The 23,173-nt window shown below is 38.3% G+C and overlaps 1 protein-coding gene across 2 annotated transcripts in view; it reads right to left on the reverse strand.

Annotated features, from left to right (window-relative positions):
- The window catches only part of ROCK1 (Rho associated coiled-coil containing protein kinase 1), a 159,623-nt gene that overhangs the window by 108,803 nt on the left and 27,647 nt on the right, over positions 1 to 23,173 (reverse strand). Inside the window, exon 2 of one of the 2 annotated variants that reach the window (XM_004702898.3) lies at positions 1,974 to 2,055. In XM_004702898.3, the coding sequence (XP_004702955.1) occupies positions 1,974 to 2,055 (82 nt within the window). Of the gene's footprint in view, positions 1 to 588; positions 642 to 1,973; positions 2,056 to 23,173 lie in introns of those variants that run through there. The other variant, XM_045296118.1, reaches the window with a different exon arrangement.

A 23,173-nucleotide genomic window follows, 5' to 3' on the forward strand; every position in this document is an offset into this window, starting at 1 on the left:
ACCCAGTGGTGAATAATACAATGAATAACTGTAGGTTTCAAACATCTCATATTTTCACAAGTGTTGTTACAGATCCGTCCAGAGCATTTTCTGTACCATAAAAGGGAGCTTCAAAAAGTATGTGGGCAATTTTTTTTCATGAACTTTTTGAAACCCCTAGCTACAAATTTTTAAGACTTAAAAAATTATGGAAAAATTAAATTAAACTTCATGAACTTTCTGAAGCCTCCATATATATATCAGCAGATATCATTTAAGGTAATATACTTAATCAGCACTTGCTAAGTGTCTCTACAAATATTTTCATCTGTAGTTGTCCCTTGAGAACTATTTTTTGAGGGTAATTCTTCAGTTATTTCAAACTCAGTATTGACTCCTCAAAGAACTGAACAGTATCAGTGATATCAACTCATCAAGAGTCAAAGAAAACTTAGAATCATTCCTGCCCCGACTCCCCCCCCCCAATCTCTTTTAAACTATACTGACTTAGAGCAATTGTTCTTGCCAAAAGGCTAATCATCAGAGGCAAATTGTTCTCTCTGGACATTTCTTTAGCTGCTGCAACCAAATATAATTTAAGTAACTCACCCAGAGTGAGTGGTTTCACCTGCTTGACTAACAAATGAGCCACTCAAGGGTGTAGCCTCGATTTTGTGGAAAAATTCTTCTGTGCTGAGATATCCTTTTTTAAAAAAAGATATTCTATTTTAAATCTTCTAATTTTTCTGTTTCTTACTTTCCTGTGAAATGGAAATATTATAGTTTGGCAATGTTAATGGATACTGTCTATTTTATTACAGCTATATTGTCATTGCATAACACAATGATTTGCCATCAACTTGGTAACTAAATAATCCACACTTAAAATAGAATTTCCTACTAATTTGTACTAATCAATTCCACATTTTTCATTACATCAAAGATTCTGTTTCTAAATATGGAGGATATCTGCTGTTCTTACAACACACATTTCTACAGAATCAAAGTCTCTTCTCAAAATTAATCCTTGGCAGGAACCGAATACCCAGTAAAAAAGGCAGGCACAGGCTCACTTGTACTGATTGCATATTAGGTCATCTGATCATGTCTACACCCTATTGGGCCTCAAAAGGAAAAAACACTAGATGTGCACGTTTCCAGTTTTGACATGGTCAATATGTACTTGCTATTAAAAATTAAGTAAAGCAGGTACAGTGATATATACGATACACAAAAACATGATCAAACTGTAACTACAGAACTATAATTTTTGGTGCTGACAACAATGAGAAACAATGAGGGTCACGTACCATCTTTGTTACAACTACTCAACTCTGCTGCTGTAGCACAACATCAGTTAATGACTGTGCATACAAGAATAAGCAGAGCTGTGTCTCAACACAATTTATTTATGGACACTAAGATTTGAATTTCATACACAATGCCTTGGCTCTTTTTGCCTTCGCTATAATTATGGTAGTTTAGGAGCCTTGGTGTAGCAGTACTTTCACACTAGACTGGCTAGCGGCAATATCAGTAGTTTGAAACTACCAGCCACTCCATGAGAGAAAGATGAGGCTTTCTATTCCCGTCAAGAGTTACAGTCTTGAAAACCCACAGGGGCAATTCTGCCCTGTCCTGAAGGGCAAATTTAAGTGGTAAGAAATCTTTCTTAGGTAATTAATTAATATTTGGGGGTGTCAAAATATAATAAGGAGGAAAAATAAAGAACAGATATATAACATTGAAATTCATTGTGTATATAGTATGTATATGGAATGTTTCAAAGATCCCAATTTCAGTCATTTGTTTCCATCACTGTTTTTGTGCAAAATAATTTAATGATTCTCCTAATGGCATACAAGCTAGCTAATAAATTTTATTTCCCATTCCTACTAACTTTATGTAGGTATTACTGATTAAACAACCAAAGGTATCAAAGTCAAGATTTTGTTTTATACCATCTGTCATTGACCTCCAACAAAATTACTTACATCTGCTTAAAAAGTTGTCAATATTTTTGTTTTTTCTTAAGGCAGGAAAATCCAAATCATATACCAAAGCATCCAATCCATCCTAAACAAACAAACAAACAAATAGTTAGTTTGGGGATCACCACTAACACTTTTATTTTCTATGAGTCAAGAATAAAAGATATGTTTTAACATTTAATTCTCACTCTCTATAATACTAGCATTCATTAATACTTCTAAACGAAGAAATCAATTTTATTATACGTGTGGATTTTTTTATCCTTAGAACTCTTAACAAGCAGAGGAGTACTAGACTTGCCACCCCTTTTCCCTTAAGAAGGACATGGAATTTCACTTTCCATTGCCCCTGATGACTACACTTGTCTCCATGTCACAGACACTCATCCCAAAGAAATGACGATATTTGGGACTACAAGTATTTTACAGGGTTAAAAAATCACAGTAAATAAACATTAAGTTAAAACTAAACTCTGGAAAAACAAATGGAAGTTATGCCCATTTTCAATTACTAGAAAACATATTAGGTTCTCTCTCTTTGGGCATTTTCTAGAGCAACCAGCAGCAAAGGGGAAATATGGACTCTGGAGGGCTACTTAAGTATTATCAAGGTAGGAGCTGGGCAATGGGGATGAATACTAAACTGCTGAAGTGTGAAGGGAGCTACTGAGCTGGTATGCTGCCTTGTGGTAGAGCACAAGTAAACATTCAAATAATCCCAAGTAGTCATCCTTTCTTTCTTTTCTTAAATGGGGAGAGATAGTTTGTTCCTGCACAGCCCAAGAATGAAAAGAGCAATGGAACTGGAAGACACACTAATGAAGATCCAGTATGGTCTATGTTCATAAAAGACTGAAGGAGAAATTAAAGCTGGAGAATCAAAAGACTTTAGACTTTGTGTTATGCCATGGGGTGAATCATGCGACTACTTTAGAACACTTAAAACATTCTCCTAGGAAACAAAAATGCAGAGTCAAATTTAAATGAACAATTAAAATACACCACTGGATGATATGGAATTTGACCTCAAGAAAGACTGCTAACAATGCCAACATGGCTGACTTCTTGAAGAAACCAGCCCACTCTGTATGAGTTAGCAACATTCAGAGATTTATACTGATTCGCAGAAAAGAACTGCTGCACTAAACAAGTTCATTATCTTAAGATAAATGTCTTAACAGACTTATACGCCATCTGGATGCTTCTGTCAATTCTTTTTAGAGATAAGAGATAAACTTTCACAGGAGAACTTGATTTTTTAAGATCATTTGATACTTGGTCTATTCTAAATTGAAAATTAAATCTCTTAACTATTTGAAATAACTCCCTTCTCACACACACAGCCACTGAGTCAATTCTGACACATAATGACACTAGTAGGACAGAGAAGAACTGTTCCCGGGTTTCCAGAGACTGTAACTCCTCACAAGCATAGAAAGTCTCATCTTTTGCCCAAGGAGCAGCTGCTGATTTTGAATTGCTAAAAATAGCAAGTATCAATTTTTAAAAATTCTTTACTAAATCTTAAATTCTTAAGTCAGAAATCATGGCCAATATTTGGTTTTGCCCACTTTGCAGAATGACCTGAACCAAATAGGCATAAAATGCACCTTTAACCCATAACTTTCATGCTTAAAAGCAAAGGCATTACTTTAGTTAAAAAATAATGTTTTTCGGAGTAAAAACTAAGTTTTAGTATATCATGTCCATACAAAAAATATATATATAGGCCTCAGGACAATATAAGTATTGTGACTATATAAGAAAAAAATTTGGCAAAGTTTTGATACCTCAAAAATCTTTGAGAAAAAAATGACATGTAAGTTGGTGTAATGTAGAATCTAATATATTCTAGAACAACTATTACTTTAAGAATGCCTAGTAATAATCTACTTTCATAGGGCACTTTATAATTTTGAAGGGTTCAATATATCTAAATTTATAACAGCTAGACATTTGCTCTAATATCAAATAAAACATAAAGGCAGGTGAAGTTTATATTAGATTTTACTCACATGCTCTAATTACTAAACATATTAAAAACAAATGACTCCACAAGCTTATTCCAAATTGCTTATTTTTTATATCATTATTAGAAGTTCTTAATTATCTTATTTAATCATCTCATTGTATACCCAAGGAAAATAATGATCAGAATGGTTAACTTAGTTGTCCAATGCTATCCAGGTAGCTAGTAGCTGTGTCAGAATCAAAACACTAATTCCTAGTCTAGTTGTTGTAAACATAGTATGATCATTAACAGTAACAAAGACAAAAAAAAATAAGGCCCGTTAAACTCTAATGAATGAAATTAGGAATTAATAATAACCATTTATACTCTGGCCCAAGTTGTACTGTTCAAAGACTAATAGAAAAACACAAGTCTTTTATCACATTATATAACCAGCAAGTACACAGGCTAGGACTCAATTCTAGTGCTCAGATTCAAAATTCCATAAACTACCGATTAAAACTAATTGTTCTTCCTATATTAGTGCTAACTTTTAACCTATTTTCTTAGATGTCAACCTTCTTGTAATCTAAGCTCCAGAGTTAAGTATCAAGTGTCACTCACCACATGCTAGACACTCTTGTCTCACTTGCCCCACCAATCATTCCTCCTCTTCCTAATTTTTATTCAAGCAGCCCCCACCCTTCCTTCAAGAGACTTAAATGGTGCTTTTAAGGAGGCAGGGTCCTTCCCAGCGGCTAGGTAGCTGCTGGTTTTTCTGATCTACACCAATGATAAGCTTTAGCATAAAAAATTAAATTAAATCTGTTGCCAACCAGTCGGAACCAATCATGCCACTAACAGAAATTTGGCAAAGGAGACAGGAGGAAAAGCATGGTAAGACTTTAGGAAAAGTTTATTCAATCCTGAAAAATAAATATACTGCAGACATAGACACCTCAAACAGCAGAAGCCATCTTACATCCTCAAGAGAAGTGGACAGAAAACAGAGCCAAACACAAAGAGATCAACAGAGGCCAAATAATAAAAGGAACAAGACCCCTGATTATATGTGTTGAACCACTGAACTAACCTAACCTACCCTGGAGCCACTGTACTCATACTTTCTTATTTGAGATAATGATTTTTTCTTAAGGTATAAGCCATTTTGCATTGGATTTTCTATTTCTTTTACCTCAAAGCATACTAACTAGTATGCATAGTAACAGTTCAGTAGATGCTGAACTGAAAAAGCAGTAGTCAGTGCACAAGCTACACAGGAGAGTAAGAGAAATATACATCCAACAGTGATGAGAAAGGCAAGATGGAGCTCACACAAGTACCATTGTGCGTAACTAAATAAAAAAACAAAAAATCAGACTCACTGCCTTCAAGTCTACTCAGACCCTCAATCACCCTAGAAAAAAGGTAGAAGAGGCCCCTCTGGGTTTCTGAACTTGTAATACTCTATGGAGTAAAAGACCCACCTTTCTCCAGATCATAGATAGCATTAAGGAAAAAAATTTTTCAGTCATATTTAAAAATGTGACACATTGCAGATGAGTCAAAGAACTTAACAATAAAAATTTAAGCAAAATCATTAAGAAACAAACACACATTTAAAAGCTCTACAAGTTTACTACCTTACTGATAAAAATGACCTAAAAGAAAACATTTTGGTCACCCTGGCTATATAATCTTAGGAATCCCATCTATAATGTTTTTTACATATGGGTATTTGACTTTTGCTTGACCACAGTATTCTCTCTAAGTAAAACTAGTTGCCTCCACTAACTACGTGTGGTAATTAGATGTTTGGGCCTATCATCATACACTCTTTTAAAATTACTTTTATAGTCCTATGAGATGGTCAATTGCCTTCTAGTATCAAAAAACAAAAATTATATGCTTTTTATCAGGAAAAAATAAATGGGCAAGAAGCTATTCTTTCATATCTAAAACATAAAGCACTGAGAGTGGTGAGGAGTCAAGGCATTGGGGTAGGGGAGAAACAGAGGGTGCTGACTTTCACTATAATGCAAATAGAAAAGTTTCAAAATACAAGATACATCCAATCACAAACTGTGTCAAAGAATCCTGACTGAATAATCCCAACACTAAAATTCTGTAAAATAATGAAGACTTCTTCTAATTCCCAAGTTGATATAGATGAGGGGGTTTCCAAAAATACCTGGAAAAGACTCCACTGGGTAGAGCTTTTGTAGTACGCATTTTCCCCACTATACTTCGTTTTTTGTGATGGCCAATTTAAAAGAACAGCATGAATCTGTGAAATTGTGTTTCCTGCTCAGGAAAATGCCACAGAAACTGTTGTGATGTTGAACACAGCTTACTAGGACAGAGCTATAGGGAAAAACTCAAATGTAGTTTTCTCATTTCAAAAAAAGTGACGTCAATTAACGATAAACCTCATTCTGGACATCCATCAACTTCCTGAACAGACGAAAATGTCAACAAAATTTGTACATTTGTGCTTGAAGACTCACGTTGGACCATTTGGGGAGATGGGTAAGTTATGAGTAACAGTGTGGGACAAAAAAGGCCTGATTTGTAGCAGCCGAGGAACTGGTTCTTTCACGACAATGAACCTGCTCCCACAGCCATCTCAGTGTGCCAATTGGGAAAAAACAGCATGCCTCTCTTGGCCCACACACCTTACTCACCTGACCTCACTCTGTGCAACTTCTTTTTGTTCCGTGAATTCAGAGGGACATGAAAGGACAGCGGATTTAATAACATAGAAGAGGTGAAGAAAAAAACAAGGAAGGTACTGTCAGCCATCCAAACAAATGAGACAAATGAGAGTTTTAAAAATGTTTCCAAGAATAGAATCACAGATTTGACAAATGCAGTAAGTGCAATGAAGAGTACTTTGAAGATAAGGTTGTTTTGTAAAAAATATATAAAAAATTAAATACATAGCTTTGAAAAAAAATCTGGGTTTTTTTTTTGGGGGGGGGACCCCCTCATCCTAGGATCTACCAGGACTCAGGGCTTTTAATAGCTATATTAACATTCCTCTAAATGCAAAAATAACTAATAAGCAAAGAGTTATAATGTTCCTTCTCTTAATTTCATAAGTCCCATCATACAGTTTTTAAAGTACTATCAATCTTAAATAGAATGCTTCATCAGACTAGTAGATGCAGAAACTAGTTTATATTAGGTAGAAAAGCTTATGAAAAATGAGGGAATGAAAAAGTGCCATGATAAATGGGGGGAGGGCGCACCCCAAACATAATTTAGTCCTGGTGGTACAATGTTTAAAGCACTTAATTGCTAATCAAAAAGTTGGTGGTTCAAACCCACCAGCTGTTCCTAGGGAACAGATATAACAGTCTGCTTCAATAAAGATGTGCAACTCTGGAAATCCTATGGGAAAGCTCCATTCGGCCTTACAAGGTCATGGTTCTATAAGTCTACCATACGTCACCTATACAATCGATACAAGTAGGTGTGATTTAGGATCTAAGCCTGATGGAATACTTTGATGTAGAAGAGACATTTTTACATAAGATAAATTATTGAGTAAAGGGGCATTGAAAAGAGGAAGGCCCCCCTTAATGAGATGGATTGACACAGTGGCTACAGTGGGCACAAGCATTGGAACAATTCTGTAGATGACTCAGGACCTAGCAGTGTTTCATTCTGTTGTGTAAAGGGTTGCTATGGGTCAGAACCAACTCGAAGGCACTTAAGAACAACGAAGTTCCCAAATATTGTAGGATAGAACAAGATTCAAAACCTCGTGTTAACCTTGTAGTAAAAAATACTTCTATATAAACAATGTCAAATGATGGGTTGTTATTAGGTTTATAAGAGCCCCCAATAAAATGATTAATTAAAAAATAAATAAAAAATACCGTGTCCTATCAGAAGAAGAAGGCAGTTTATTCAAAGCTCAAGCAATGGTTTAACTCTGCATATTCATAGCCTCAGTGTTCTCATCTATAAAATAAAAATACCTTGAGTGCTGTTATAACAAACAATAATTTATCCGTCAAAAAAAAGGACTGACATAGTGGCTGCAACAATGGGCTCAAACATGACAACAATTTTGAGGACAGCACAGTGTTTCATTCTGCCATAGGATGGGTCAGATCCTATTCAATGGCACCTAACAACAACGGCAGCAAGTAATGACAGCATATTCATGGCTGATTTGAAAGATCTCCGCCTCGATGGCTTTAAACTAAGGCTGCAAAGTGCAAGGTCAGTAGTTTAAACCCACCAGTCATTCTTAGGGACAAAGATGAGGTTGTCTGCTCTTGCGGAGGTTAACAGTTTAGGAAATCCTTTAAGTAGGGTGTCTGTGAGTCAAATTGACTGGATTACTGGGTTTGCTTTCAAAGGATATAAATGTTGGTAAGCGCAAGCAAGGCGTTCTCCTGGCATGGATAATTGGAGAAGTTCAGACAGTTCTGATTTGGGCAGGGCGTGAGCAAATTTGTTGTTTTCCAAATCATTCCTCTAAGTGTTTGATTTGTTTCTCTGGGGGAAAAGAAATAGACTGAATAAATTCTTTAGTAGTAGGTAAAAAAAATGGGAGTCCCTGGGAGGGTCAAATCTACCAGCCACTACTCTGGGAAAAACTGAGGCTGTGTGCTCTGATGAAGATTTAGCACCTCAGAACCCTATGGAATAATTTTACTCTACTCTTACAGAGTTGCTCTGAGTCAGAATTGATTTGACAGCAGACTTATTTTCAAGTGACATAGATAAGCGTTCAACAACTAGCCAAAAGTGTGGCAGTTTGAACCTACCCCAAGGTGCCACAGAAGACATACCTCACAATCTGCTCCCCCCAAAGGTCATACATAGCCTTGTAAACCCTATGGAGCAGGCTTACCTTATGAAGTTTTACCATACACACATGGTCACTGTGAGATGGAATTGACTCAACAACAGAAAGAAGACCTGAATATGAAATACCACTGAACCACAGTAAATTTACCATTTGTTCCCCTCTAGTATGGTGGTGTGGTAGTTAAGCACTGGGCTGAGATCTGAAAGCTCAGCAGTCTGAAACCACCAACAGCTCTGAGACCCAAAGATGGAGCTTTCTACTCCTGTAAACAGAAACGATCTTGGAAACTCAAAGGGCAGTTCTACCCTGTGCTAAGGGTCACTGTGAGTCAGCATAGACCTCTTGGCGGTGCGTATGGAGTTTGAATATGGTGGTATCCTGGTTATGTCTTGGGCTGTTAGCCACAAGGTCAGCAGCTCGAAACCACCAGCTGCTCCGTGGGAAAAAGATGAAGCTTTTAACTCCCATACAGATTTACGGTCTCGGAAACCCACAGGGGCAACTCTACCCTGTCCTGCAGGGTAGCTGAGTCAGAATTGACTCGATGGCAAGGAGTTTGGTTTGATGTACTAGCTGGCCTGAAAACAATGCAGCCTTAAACCTGGAAGTGGATTCAAGGCACTGCTTTTGACATGAGAATTAGAAAACAACCCCAAGTGATCAGAGCAGGAAAACCACCACCACCCCCAACACCGCAAGGATTCTCAGGAACAATAGCCGTGGTGCTGACAAAAGTCCATAGGACCCAAGACCCTTAGAGAAAGGATCCTTCCTCTGATATAAGGAGCTGTGACCCAAAGATGTTGAGGTGAACCTTTACCCCTTTTTTTCTCCCTTTTGCGGTCTTACCGCTTGGCATAGTCACTGGAAGTACACAGCAGAGTAGGGTACTAAAGCCACATGATTCTGATTAAAGTTCTGGAAAGCAGCATTAGGTACCCAGACAATACCAGCGAGATTATGGACAGAGAGGACCATGGGCTTATGAGTTCCAGGGCCCTGGTGGGTGTGGTAGGTTACACAATGAGCAGCTAACCACAAGGTCAACAGCATGAATCCACCAGCCCACTCTGCAGGAGAAAGATGAGGCAATCCAAAGGGGCCAGTTCTACTCTCTCCTACAGGGTCACTATGTGTCAGAACCAACCTGATGGCAGTGGGTTTGTGGGGCTTACTCTCAAGCTGTGTATATGAGGATCAACCCTAAAGGGCATACACAGACTGTGGTAAAAGAAATATAAAACAGAATTCCACCTAAGCACTAGACTGTCCACTGGGTGGCATTCACACGGGGACAGATTGGAAACACACAGAAAAGGTTTTGAAAATTAATTGGCATTGGAACGATAACTCATAGAAACCCAAACAAAACTTGCAACCTGCACCCAAATGAGACAATTGCCAGCTAAAACAAAAATATCAATATTTTCCATAGAACTTAAATGAGACTAGTTTCATAACATAACATATAAAATGAAGAAGCTGAGCACACATCAAATAGGACACACCCAAAGAAATCCAAGCCAAGAAAAGAACTTTCAAACCAGAATTCTGTATCCAGCAAAAGAAAACATTCTCAGATAAGGAAAAAGCTATGATCTGTCATCAGCAGACTGACTGAAATAATGGCTAGAGAAAACTCTTTAAAAAGAAAATGAAAAACACAAGAATTTCAGAACATGCTGAAAGGAAAGAACAGACTAAGTAAAAATATGGGGGAAACTGGAAACAAACATAAAGGCTTACAAAAGATGAAGACTTTCAAAAAGATGAATGAGTGGCTACACACAGTGTGGCACAGCCACACCATTCAGCAACAGCAACAACAAAATAGAATTAGTACGACTAATACACACAACAGCTATGATGGGTCTCAGGGGCATTGCATTCAGTTAAAAAAGGCAAACTCAAAAAAATAGATACTATACAATTTCATTAACATTTTTGAAATGAAAAAAATTAGAGAGATGAAGCATTAGTGAATGCCAAGATTTGGAGAAGTGAGGGCACGGATGAGCAGGTATGACCACACAGTGGTAGCACAGGGAGATCACTGTGGTAAGAATAGTTCTGCACACAGAATGCAGTGGTGGCTGCAGGAATCTACACAAGTGAAAAAATGGTATCAAACTATATAAAGGTAGTAAATTAATTGTAACGTCCTTGTTATGAAGCTGTACTATAGTTATGCAAGCTGTAAACACTGGGGAAAACTGGGTGAAGGGTATGTGCCATCCCTTTGTAGTATATTTACAACTTCCTATGAATCTAAAATTATTCCAAAACAAAAAGTTAAAAAGACAGCATATGTCCGTCCACGCCTCGACCATTCCACCACAAGACAGATGCCTACTCCTCCACTCCCGTTATGCTGATGGCCTCCTCTCTGGGGGACGGGCAGCGGAGGGTGGGTGAAGGGAGACGCCGGACAGTGTAATATAAGATACAATAATAATTTATAAATTATTAGGGGTGCATGGGGGAGAGGGGAGGAGGAAGGGAAGGGGAGGGGGGAAAAAAGGAAAATTAGAGGCTAGCAAATTTTGGGAATGATGAGGGCAACAAATGTATAGATGTGCTTTACACAATTGATCTATGTATTGTGATGAATTGTATGAGCCCCAATAAATTGATTAAAAAAAAAGAAAAAAGACAGCATATGTCAACTCTAAAATAACACATAAGAATTATTTGACAAAGATCTTAAAGCAGCTATCATTAAAATGCTCAGAAGGAAATAAAAGCAAATATTCTTATAATGAATGATATGATGGTCTAAGCAATAAGAAGCAAATGGAAATATTAAAACATAAAAATACAATTGCCAAAGAAAAACTCATTTGATAAACTCTTAAAAATAGTATTCATGACAAAGGAATGAGTTTTCTTCAAGATATGTCAACAGAAATTATCTATTTTTGACAGACCAAATAAACAAACTTGAACAGAACCCCAAAGCCCTGTCGTATGATACCAAAAGGGAAACATTTGTGCCCTTATATTCTGAGAGAGAGAGAAAAATAGTATGTTATAGAAATATTTGAAGAAATAAAGGTTGAAAACTTCCCTTACTTGGCATACTCTGACAGCATAAACTCACAAAATCTACTGCCAGGCATAATCACACTGCTGAAAATGAAAGACAATGAAAATATCAACTGGACAATCAGAGAAAATGGCATATTACTTATAGGAGAAGAATTATTTGTATAACTGTAGATTTCTCTTCAGAAACTATGGAAGCTAGAAAGAAATAGAACAATATTTTAAAAGTGTTAATATCCTGTCCACAGAAATCTCTATATCCAGAGACAATATCTTTCAGGAATGAAGACCAAATTAAATGGGACGGGAGGGAAATGGGGAGCTGGTAGCAGTGGGTGTAAGAGGGAAGAAAATGTTCTGGAACTGATTGTGGTGATGATTGCGCAACTCTTTATAATATGACCCAATTATTAAAGTGCATAAGTGAATTATATGTCGATAAAATTATTATTTAAAAAATCAAATGAAGCATTCTCAGTTGGAGGAAAAGTATGAGAATTCACAGCTACCCAGCCTGCTATAAAAGGACTGTTAAAGGAAGTCTTCAGACAGAAGGGAAATGGCAGAAGGGAACTTGGACCAAGCAAAAAGGAAGAGCCAGAGAAACGATACCTATGTGTTCTCCCTTTAAATTATTTTAAATGCTTGACAAGTGAAAACAAGAATTATAACATTTTCTGATGGAGTTGTCAATGTACATGGATGTAACACATAGCAGAACTAAACATAAGGGTGGAAGAAAAAAAAAAACCCTAGCCAAACAATCAAGTCCATCCCTATATAGGATTTTCTGAGACTGCAGCACCTCTCTACAGGAGCTGACTCTTTAACATCTGTCCCAGGAAAAGCAGCTGCTGAGTTTGAACCACTGACCTTGCAGTTAGCTGCCCAGCACCTAATCCACAGATTCACCAGTGCTCTTTAGAGGGGAAGGGTAGATGAGTCTATATAAGGTAAACCAAACCAAACCAAACTCACTACCTTGAGTCAATGTTGACTTATAACGGCCCCCTGTGGGTTTCAAGATTGTAACTGTTTATAGGAGTAGAAAGTCCATCTTCTTCCCACAGAGCTGCTGACCATACAGATTGCAGCCCTATGTGTAACCACTACACAACCAAGGCTCTCTATATGATGGAAAGGTTTCTATATTTAAAATAAAATAGTAACATTGATTCTATATGCAGGATGTGTATTTATGTACACTGAAATTCCTAGAGCAGTCACTAAAAATAAAACATGAAAGATAAAGTAAAAAACATGGAAAAATAACATGAAATACTAAAAAATGTACAAGCAACCCAGAAAGACAGTATAGGTGAAACAAAGGCACAGAAACAAGAGGAAAAAGAAAATAACTAAAGAGGAGATTAAAATCCCTACCAACCAGAAATTTAAAAACCAAGAATAGATTTGTTTTTAGTTTTTTAAAAAACAGATGCATTTTTAAAAGTTTGTTTAAATATTACACACAAACATAAATAACATACTTTTGTGAAAATTAACTGTCCTTACTTTTGGTATATATTAAATTGTATTAGTCTATCTTCCCTTGTGAATGGATCTCTCTTAACATCATGCATTGATCATTTAGGAATACCAGCTCATTAAATTATGTAGCTCTTCCATCAGTTGACACATTTTATATTGGAAACATCAAAAAATTAAACATTTTAATGTCACCAATAACCTCATCAGAAAAGTTTTCTAACCATAATGCTTCAAACTGTAATCAGCACAGGTCATTCCCAAGTGACATATACAAATAAATCCACACATGGACATATCCTTCATATTCAAAGGTCGCATACAGATAGTAACAAATAAATGTTCGGTGGTAATAGAACCATGCCCTGTTATAACCCTTCACCAATTTTGACAGACACAGACAATTGTGTAACCATCACCCTTATAATCAAGAACAATTTCATCACCCCCAAAAGTCTCTTTGTAATTAATCCAGCGGTTCTTAACCTGAGGGTCGCAACCCCTTTGAGGGGTCGAATGACCCTTTCATAGGGGCCACCCAAGACCATCGGAAAACACGTTATTTCCAATGGTCTTAGGAACTGAGACACCGCTCCTCTATCCGCCCACATGCAGATATGCTGATATGGTGAGAAAAAGCTATCTCAACCTTCCCACTGACTGGCTTTTTATGAATACTGTCACAAAATATAGCAATGTAGTTTACTGCTGTTATTTTGTTTTGTTTTGTTTGTTTTTTGAAAAATCATTTTATTAGGGGCTCATACAACTGTTATCCCAATCCATACACACATCAATTGTGTAAAGCACATTTGTACATCATTCTCAAAACATTTTCTCTCCACTTAAACCCCTGGCATTAGGTCCTCATTTTTCCCCTCCCTCCCCGCTCCCCCCTCCCGCATGAGCCCTTGATAGTTTATAAATTGTTATTTTGTCATATCTTGCCCTGTCCGACATCTCCCTTCACCCACTTTTCTGTTGTCCGTCCCCCAGGGAGGAGGTCACATATAGTTCCTTGTAACCGGTTCCCTCTTTCCTACCCACTCTCCCTCTACCCTCCCTACTGCTGTTATATTAAGACTGTTACCCATGCTACACTGTGCTTCAAGACAAAATTTCATTTATTTGTAATTAGAAGTAAATATTTCACAATATATAATTACATATTATTTTTGTGACTAATCACTATGCTTTAATTATGTTCAATTTGTAACAATGAAAATACATCCTGCATATCAAATATTTACATTATGATTCATAACAGTAGCAAAATTACAGTTATGAAGTAGCAACGAAAGTAATTTTTATGGTTGGGGGTCACCACAACACGAGGAAGCGTATTTTTAGTATATGTGCTGCCAAAGCAAACATGAGGAACTGTATTAAAGGGTCACAGCATCAGGAAGGTTGAGAACCACTGAATTAATCCCTTCTCCCATGCCCAGTTCCTGATAAATGTGGCAGTAAATCCACAAAACACAGTTATTTTACTTTTTAACATCCTCCAAAAGTCATTCCATACGTTATTTCACAATGACTGAGCTAAATGTTACTACTGTCTACTGTTCAATGCTCATCATGAGGGGAACAATATTTATTATTCTACTTTAGTTCATCACACTTCCTAGCTTACATTGTCTATCAAACACTCACTATATAGACTTGTCAAGTCTAGCAAAGGTATGTTTTAGCAGGCAGCTCTACAAACTTTGCAATAAATACACTGCAGGTTCAAAGACCTGATGCACATTTTTCTTCTGGGCAGCTTACAAATCATTGCCTCTAGGACAAAATATTACAGGACTTAACATTTCCTTTGGACCCAGTCAATAAACACTTAAGATCTTCCCCACTCTATTATTTAACAATCTCCATACTTTTAAGTTAATGTAAACAATTTTCATTTAACGCATTCTACATTCAAATCACTTTCCTACGCAGTATAGAAACACTTCTCTTTTGGGGTATGTCGTTTACAACTTTGTAGTGTAGTGAAAAGAGCATCAGACTAAGAAAGGATCAGAAAGTCTGCCACTTACTAGCCCTATGACAGGAGATTCATTTGATTTTTTCTGAAGTTTAAGTCATTTATAAATTGAGATTATAATATCTGCCTCAACTAGCCCACCAGGATTGTTTTAAAGATTAAATAACCAAAAATGTGCACAGTCCTATGACAATGAATACTACCCTGCTTCCCTGAAAATAAGACAGTGTCTTATATTAATCTTGCTCCCAAAGATGCGCTAGGTCTTATTTTCAGGGGATGTCTTATTTTTCAATGAAGAAGAATACGGTACACATTTATTGTTTTATTAAAAGAGACCTCACACTTCCTGTCTGCTCTGGCTGCACTGCGGCCAACAGTGAGCTGCGCAGCGGTGCCCACCGCTACGGTCCAGAGTTATGGTAGCTTCGGGGGGCCTTATTTTCGGGGGGATGCCTTATATTTCAGCAAGAGGCAAAACTGTAAGTAGGTCTTATTTTCAGGGGATGTCTTACTTTCGGGGAAACAGGTTTTGTCAGGTTGGGAGAAAAACACTTACATCTTTATACAGACCTATTATAGTTCCAGGAACTCTGATGGCGTTGGGTGCATTACATATTTGGTTGCTAAACACAAGGTCAGTCACCAGCTGCTTCACAGAAGCAAGTTGAGGCTTTATACTTCCATAAAGATTTAGTTTCAGAAACGCACTGGGACAACGTTATCCTGTCCTACGGGTTGTTATGAGTTAGAATTGACTCAATGGCAGACTGTTGTTAGTTTTTTCTTTTTTAATTTCAAAATATGCTATCCTCCTAGAATAGAGGAGTAGTGAGTGCACCCAGTTCCTAGCTGGTGCAAAAAGTTAGTACTGAACTTGGCTGCTAACCAAAATGTTACTGATTCAAGTCTACCCAGAGAGGTCTTAGAATAAAGGTGCAGTGATCTACTTCAAAAACACTGAAAACCCTACAGGTGTGTGCATCTCTATTCTGACACATGCGAGCTGCCCATGTGTCAAAACTGACTCAATGCTAACAAGTAGATTTAAGCATAGTTATTAACTAGTGAAAAATGTCTGCCTTGAGTATTATGCTCTTTAAAAATTTTTTATTTTATAGGGGTTCTTACACCTCATCACAATCCATACATATAACCATTGTGTCAAGCACATCTGTACATATGTTGCCATCATACTTTTTAAAACATTTTCTTTCTACTTGAGCCCTTGGTATCAGCTTTTTCCCCCTCCCTGTCCCTCTCTTTCTCCCCCATGAACCCTTACTAATTTGTAATTTTTTTTTCATGTCTTACACCTACCGCTGTCTCCCTTCACCCACTTTTCTGTTGTCCGTTCCCCCAGGAGGGGGTCATACAGTGATCATTGTGATCGATTCCCCCTTACTCTCCTCCCGCTCCCTTACCCCCCTAATTTTGCTACTCCCCTTATTGGTCCTGAGGGGTTCATCTGTCCTGCATTCCTGGATAGAGTAGCAAGCTCTATCTGTACCAGTGTACATGTTCTGGTCTAGCCTGATTTGTAAGATAAAATTGAGGTCATGATAGTGGGGGGGAGGAAACATTAAAGAACTACAGGAAAGTTTGTGTTTCGTCGGTGCTATACTGCACCCTGACTGGCTCGTCTCTTCCTTGTGGCCCTTCTTTAAGGGGATGTTCAATTGACTACTAATGGGCTTTGGGTCTCCACTATGCCCCCACCCCCTTATTCACATCAATATGATTTTGTTTTGTTTTGAGTCTTTGATGTCTGATACCTGATCCCATCAACACCTCATGATCACACAGGCTGGTGGGATTTGTTGCTTCTCAGCTAGATGGCCGCTTGTTTATCTTCAAGCCTTTAAAACCCCAGATGCTATATCTTTTGATAGCCTGGCATCATCAGCTTTCTTCACCACATTTGCTTAAGTACCTATTTTGTCTTCAGCAATCATGTCAGAGAAAATGAGCATCACAGAGTGCCGGGTTATTAGAACAAAGTGTTCTTGCATTGAGGGAGTAGTTGAGTGGAGGCCCAATGTCCATCTGCTACCGTAATACTTAACATATATGTACATAGATCATTTCCCTACAGTTATATATAAATGTGTGTGTGTGTGTGTGTATGCCTATATTTGACTTCTATAAATGTCCTTTGGCTCCCAGATCTTTCCTCTATTTCCTTTTACTTTTCTCTTGTCCCACTATCATATTCAGCCTTCGTTTGGGTTTCAGTAATTCCTCTCGGTTACACTGTCCTTGATCAAGCACCCCCAAGCACCCTATGCCCTCCTCACCATCTATTTTAGATCACTTGTTCTTCTCTTGTCCCCAGGTTTGTTGGCATACACCTCCTTCCTCCTCTCCTGCCCCTGCTGTGTCCCCCACCACCACCGGAACCAATGGTCCCATTGTTCTCTTCTTCAGATTGTTAATCCCACCTATCTTTTCTGGATAGACATGCAGAGACAATAATATGTGCAAAAATGAAGCAAAGTGAAACAACAAAAGGAGAAAAAAAACAACAACCACTAAACAAAAAAAAGAAAACAAACAGAAATAAACAAAATAAAAAGCCAACAGCATTTGGTAATTTTGGGGCCCTTATCAAAGATCAGTTATATGCTGATGATATTATTTCTGGGATTTCAGTTGTTTTCCATTGGTCTGAGTGTCTATCATACCAATACCACACTGTTTTGACCACTGTGGCTGTATAATAGGTGCTAAAGTCAGGTAAAGCAAGCCCTCCAACTTTGTCCTTCTTCTTAAGGTGTTCTCTGCTAATTCTGGGCTTCTTCCCCTTTCATATGAAATTGGTACTTAGTTTTTCCAATTCTTGAATAAAGATGATGGTATTTGTATCGGGATAGCATTGAACTTATATAGTACCTTGGGCAGAACTGACATCTTTACTATCTTCTGATCCTTGATAACCTTGTCTATTTCTTCTATTGGTATGGGTCTGTAAGATTCTTGACACCCATCGGGGATAGTCTAAGAAGAGATTGTTTTTCAAAGAATTTGTCTATGTCTTCCAAGTTGTTGAATTAATTGGATTACAGGCCTTCATACTACTATGTAATTAGCCTTTTAGTTTCATTAGGGTCCGTTGTAATGTCCTCTGTTTAATCCCTCATCTGGCTATTGAACTTTGTTCCTTCCTTTCTTTGGTTAGGTCTGCCAGCGGTCTGTCGATTCTGTTTATCCTTTCAAAGAGCCAACTTTCAGCAGCATTTCCCCCCAAGTTTTCTTATTTTCCCTCTCCTGAATCTCAGCGCTGATTGTTATTATTTCCTTTCTTTTGCTATTAGTAGAACTGTCCTGATGACTCTGCTCTAATTTCTGGAGGTTTTGTGCCAGCAAATCAAGCATAAGTCTCTGTTCCTTTTTCACGTGTGCATGTATTGCTATCAAACTTCCTCTGATAACTGCCTCTGCTGTGTCCCTTACGTTTTGGTGCATTGTATTCTATTCTCGTTGGTTTCTAGAAATTTCATCTATGATCTGGGCCAGTATCCATCCTCTTGAAAGAGAGAGTTAGTCATCCTCCAATTGTTTTCCCTTGTTTTCTTCATCATCTTTTGTTGGTTTCCAGCCTTATGGAACAATGGTCAGAGAGAGAAGTCTGTATGATTTCCATGTGCTTGAATTTACACAGATTCGACTTGTGTCCCAACATGTGGTCTATCTTCAAGTATGTGTCATGTGGACTTGAAAAGAATGTGATTTTCTTTGCATGGGTGGAGAGCTCTGTAAATATCTATCAGGTCAAATTGTCTAATTGTAGTGTTTAGATCCTTAGCTTCCTTGTTAGGTTTCTTTCCCTGTGATTAATTGTTCTCAGAGAGTGGTGTATTGAAGTCACCTACTATAATTGTTGAGCCTGGGGTTTCTTTTTTCATCTTTTGGAGCACCTGATTGGCGAATTTCGTGGGTCTATTGTTTGGTGAGTATAGGTTTAATATGCTCACTGGTTCTTGGTCTACTGTTCCATTGAGCATTATATAGTGCCCCTCCTTATCTCTTGTGATGGTTTGCACTTTGAGATCAATTTGATCAGAGATTAGGATTGCAACCCCTGCTTTTTTTGAATTGCTATTTGCTTGGTATGTTTTTCTCCAGCTTTGATATTCAGCCTATTTTTGTCTTAATCTTGAGATGTCTCTCCTGTAGGCAGCAGATTGAAGAATTGTTTTCTAAGCCAGTCTGCCACCTTCAGGGCTATTACATCTATCTGTGGACTCTGTGATGTCATTTTGTACCTTTTGTTTGGGGGTTTTCCTACCTCCAATTCTTATCTGTGGGTTGTGCATGTGTGTGTTTCATTACTGCATTCTTTACACCATTGAGCCAATGCTATCTTGGGGGTTGTTTTCTCTTTGTTGCCCTCTGGATGGAGTTGTTCTATGTGGCGGTCTCTTATTTGTGCTTGGTGTTATTCTGCCCATACTGAGTCAGCAAGAATCTTTTGTAGGGCTAGATTTTTTTTTTTCTTTTTTCTAAGGGTGTAGAACAGAACAGCAAGGGGAGCAGAGCAACAAAGCCCCCAGGGAATACCAAAAATAGAATGTGGGGCCCGGGCATAGCACCCCATCAGACTCAACTGGAAAACACTCCTAAAGGTCAACAAACAGCCTTGAACTATTTATAGGCTTTTCTTTCTTTCTTTCTTTCCTTTGTCATTGGTTTTGTTTTCTTTTGTTGCTTTGTTTTGCTCTATCTTGTTTTTTGTGTATATTATTATCTCTGCATGTCTATTTAGATAAGATAGATGGGATAAACAATCTGGAGGAGAAATCAATGGACGATTTGGGGGTGACATGGGAGAGGGGGAGGCGGGGGAAAGGAAATGGGTATTAACAAACCCAGGGACAAGGGAACAACAAGTGATCTACAATCGATGGTAGGAGGCCTGGTAGGGCTTGATCAAGGGCAATGTAATTGAGAGGAATAAAACTCAAATGAAGGCTGAACATGATGGTGAGACAAGAGGAAAGTAAAAGGAAATAGAGGAAAGAACTAGGAGGCAAAGGGCATTTAATAGACGCTAAGCGCTCAACTAAATACAGGCATGTACATATGTAAATATATTTTTATATGATCATGGGGAAATAGAGCTATGTGCATATATTTATAAGTTTAGTATTAAGATAGCAGATGGACATTGGGTCTCTACTCAAGTATTCCCTCAGTGCAAGAACACTTTGTTCTATTTACCTGGCATTCCATGAGGTTCACCTTCCCAACAGGATCGCTGAAGACAAAGTGGGTGCATAAGCAAATGTGGTAAAGAAAGCTGATGGTGCTGGGGGCCTCCAGCAGCGAGCTCGTGGCACCTCCAATGAAGAGCGCAGCAGTGAGGACAGCGGACCCTGAGAGGACCGGCGGAACCATCGCCACATCTGGTGGCCCTCCTCACTTGGGGCACCGCGTTAGAAATCCAGCAGGCTGCACGGTGCCTGGAGCAACCCATAGAACGAACGATAGACCAACTGACTCGGGCTAGATTTCTTTTAACATATTCTCTGAATTTCTCCTTGTCCGGGAAGACTCTCACTTCTCTATCAACCTTGATAATTTGGCTGGATAGAGCATTCTTGGGTTTGAGTTATTTTCCATCAATTTTTGAAATATGCTATTACACTCTCTCCTTTATAGTGTCTGCTGATAGGTCTGAGCATATTCTTATCTGATTGCCTTTGCAGGTGACTGCTTGGTTTTTCCTAGATGATCTTAAGATTTTCTCCTTTTCTTCCAAGTTGGATAGTTGGCAAATGGGATGCATGGGACACTGCAGCCAGCTCCACTGCAGTGCGCTGGCTGGTGCCAGACCAGGACCTGGGGGTTCAGGAGAATTAACTGACTGTCGTGGGAATTTGTACTCCCTACTCAGCCCCCAGATCTCCCAGTTCACCGATCTCCATGGAGCTCCCAGTGTGAGCTGCCTACCTGGTTGCCATCTTGCTCCACCTCGAATGAGTATTATGCTCTTTTAAGAACTGACGGTAACGAATGTACAAATGTGCTTTATACAATTGATGATGTATGGATTGTGATAAGAGTTGTATAAGCCTCCAATAAAATGATTTTTTTAAAAAGAACTAACTATATAGGATCATATTAACAACAGCAACTACAAAGATTCAACAAGCATCTTAGTGGGAAGGGAGTTGATGTAAAGCCGGGGAGGGGGACAGGAGACTCAGTAAAGGAGTGTGAAAATGCCTTGTCCAACTTGAAGAACAGAATCAATATCACTGAATTGCACATATAGAAACTATTTGATTGATGCTGTTTCCTGTGTATATTTGCAACAGTAATTTCTTTTAAAAATAGGTATTTTAGAGTTCTAGAAGTTATTTATTAAGAAAATGCTTTGAAAATTATGATGGCAACATATGTACAAATGTGCTTGATACAATGGATGGATGTATGGATTGTGGTAAGAGCTGTTTAAGAGCCCCCAATAAAATTATTTAATAAAAAAGTATTATACCTCATCTCCTATGATTATATCAGCCATTCTTTGACAGAAACAAAAGATATTTTTACTGATAAAACAATAAAAAGTTATTGAAAATTAATAAGGACCAGGTACAAGAACTAGTAAATAAGCATATCAGTGAATACGATAATCAAATACTTGCTTGCACAGAGCGGGTGGCAAAGCATCAGTACTTCAAAATACAGTTAATTCAGAAGTGTGAGAGCTTCTTAAGTAATCAAAATTTGCTATCATTAGAAATAGCCTATTTAATGTTAAAAGGTACCATTTCTTTAAGTTACTAAAGAAATCACAGGCCCTTTCTTTTTGACAGCTGAAGGAATAAGGTAATAACATGTATGATCATGATTCAGGTAATTATTTAATTTGGCTTTGGGATCAAATTTGATTCCCCCCACCCCTAATCAGATCAATCACACAAAACCAACTTTTCACAACAATTATCAAAAATTGTTCATCTTCTTTCAAATAACCACCTGATGTTTTATACTACATTTTAAAAAGCATGGAAAACAATTTCTCATATGAGAAGGACATCTTTTCCCATCCATACTTACTTCAATTTATTTCCTTATAGCAACTTCTCAGAAGAAGTATATCCAGGAGGCATAAAGCCAACCCACCTAACAACTGTGCAGTCCTTCTCACACCTGGCTATGCCATCACCTGGGCTTTGCTAAGAATATAAATTCCAGCATTCCACCTCCAAACTTTAATTTTCATATAGAAGGGCAGTGGCAAGGCACAACAATCTCTACTGGGTTCTGATGTGTTGGAACCATGAACAAGCATTATTCACTATCTCACCCAAAGGCAAAGCAGCATAATGCATTTTTTTCTGTTAAAGGCTAAATGTAATCCCAGTAATTGCCAGGCTTTGCAGTTGGGTGTGTGGTGTGTGGTATGTGTGCATGGGTGCCAAAAAGCTAAACTCCCAGTCCCAAATACTCAGTGAATGCCTGCCCCTACTCCAAGAAGAATTTATTTCAAAGGACGGCACTGAATCCGCAGCTCCAGGAGAGAGATGTATCTGATCGGAGCACACGAGAGCAGATGACGGGGGAGGAGGAGAGACTGGAGCACATCCTAGCCCACCAGGCCTTGAGGACGATGACCTCAATTAGAACAGCTAGTAACAGAGAGGACCGCAGGGCCAGCCCCACTACGGGACATGATGGCCCTCACTGACCCATGGCCCTGTGGGGGACAACACCAGAGACACAGTGGGGAATTGCACTCAATCTGATCCCACCACACTGAGGCAAAGCACTGGGGGAGTGCAGTGGAACAGCAAGGGAATGCAGCAGCAAGGTCCCCAGTGAATGCTAAAGGTAGACTTTGGGGGCAGGGCGTGGTGCCCCAACAGACTGGACTGGAAAACACTCCTAAAGGC

Source organism: Echinops telfairi, unplaced genomic scaffold (genome assembly GCF_000313985.2).
Source record: "Echinops telfairi isolate 266 unplaced genomic scaffold, ASM31398v2 ScPeMD7_7400;HRSCAF=8409, whole genome shotgun sequence".
NCBI lineage: Eukaryota > Metazoa > Chordata > Mammalia > Afrosoricida > Tenrecidae > Echinops > Echinops telfairi.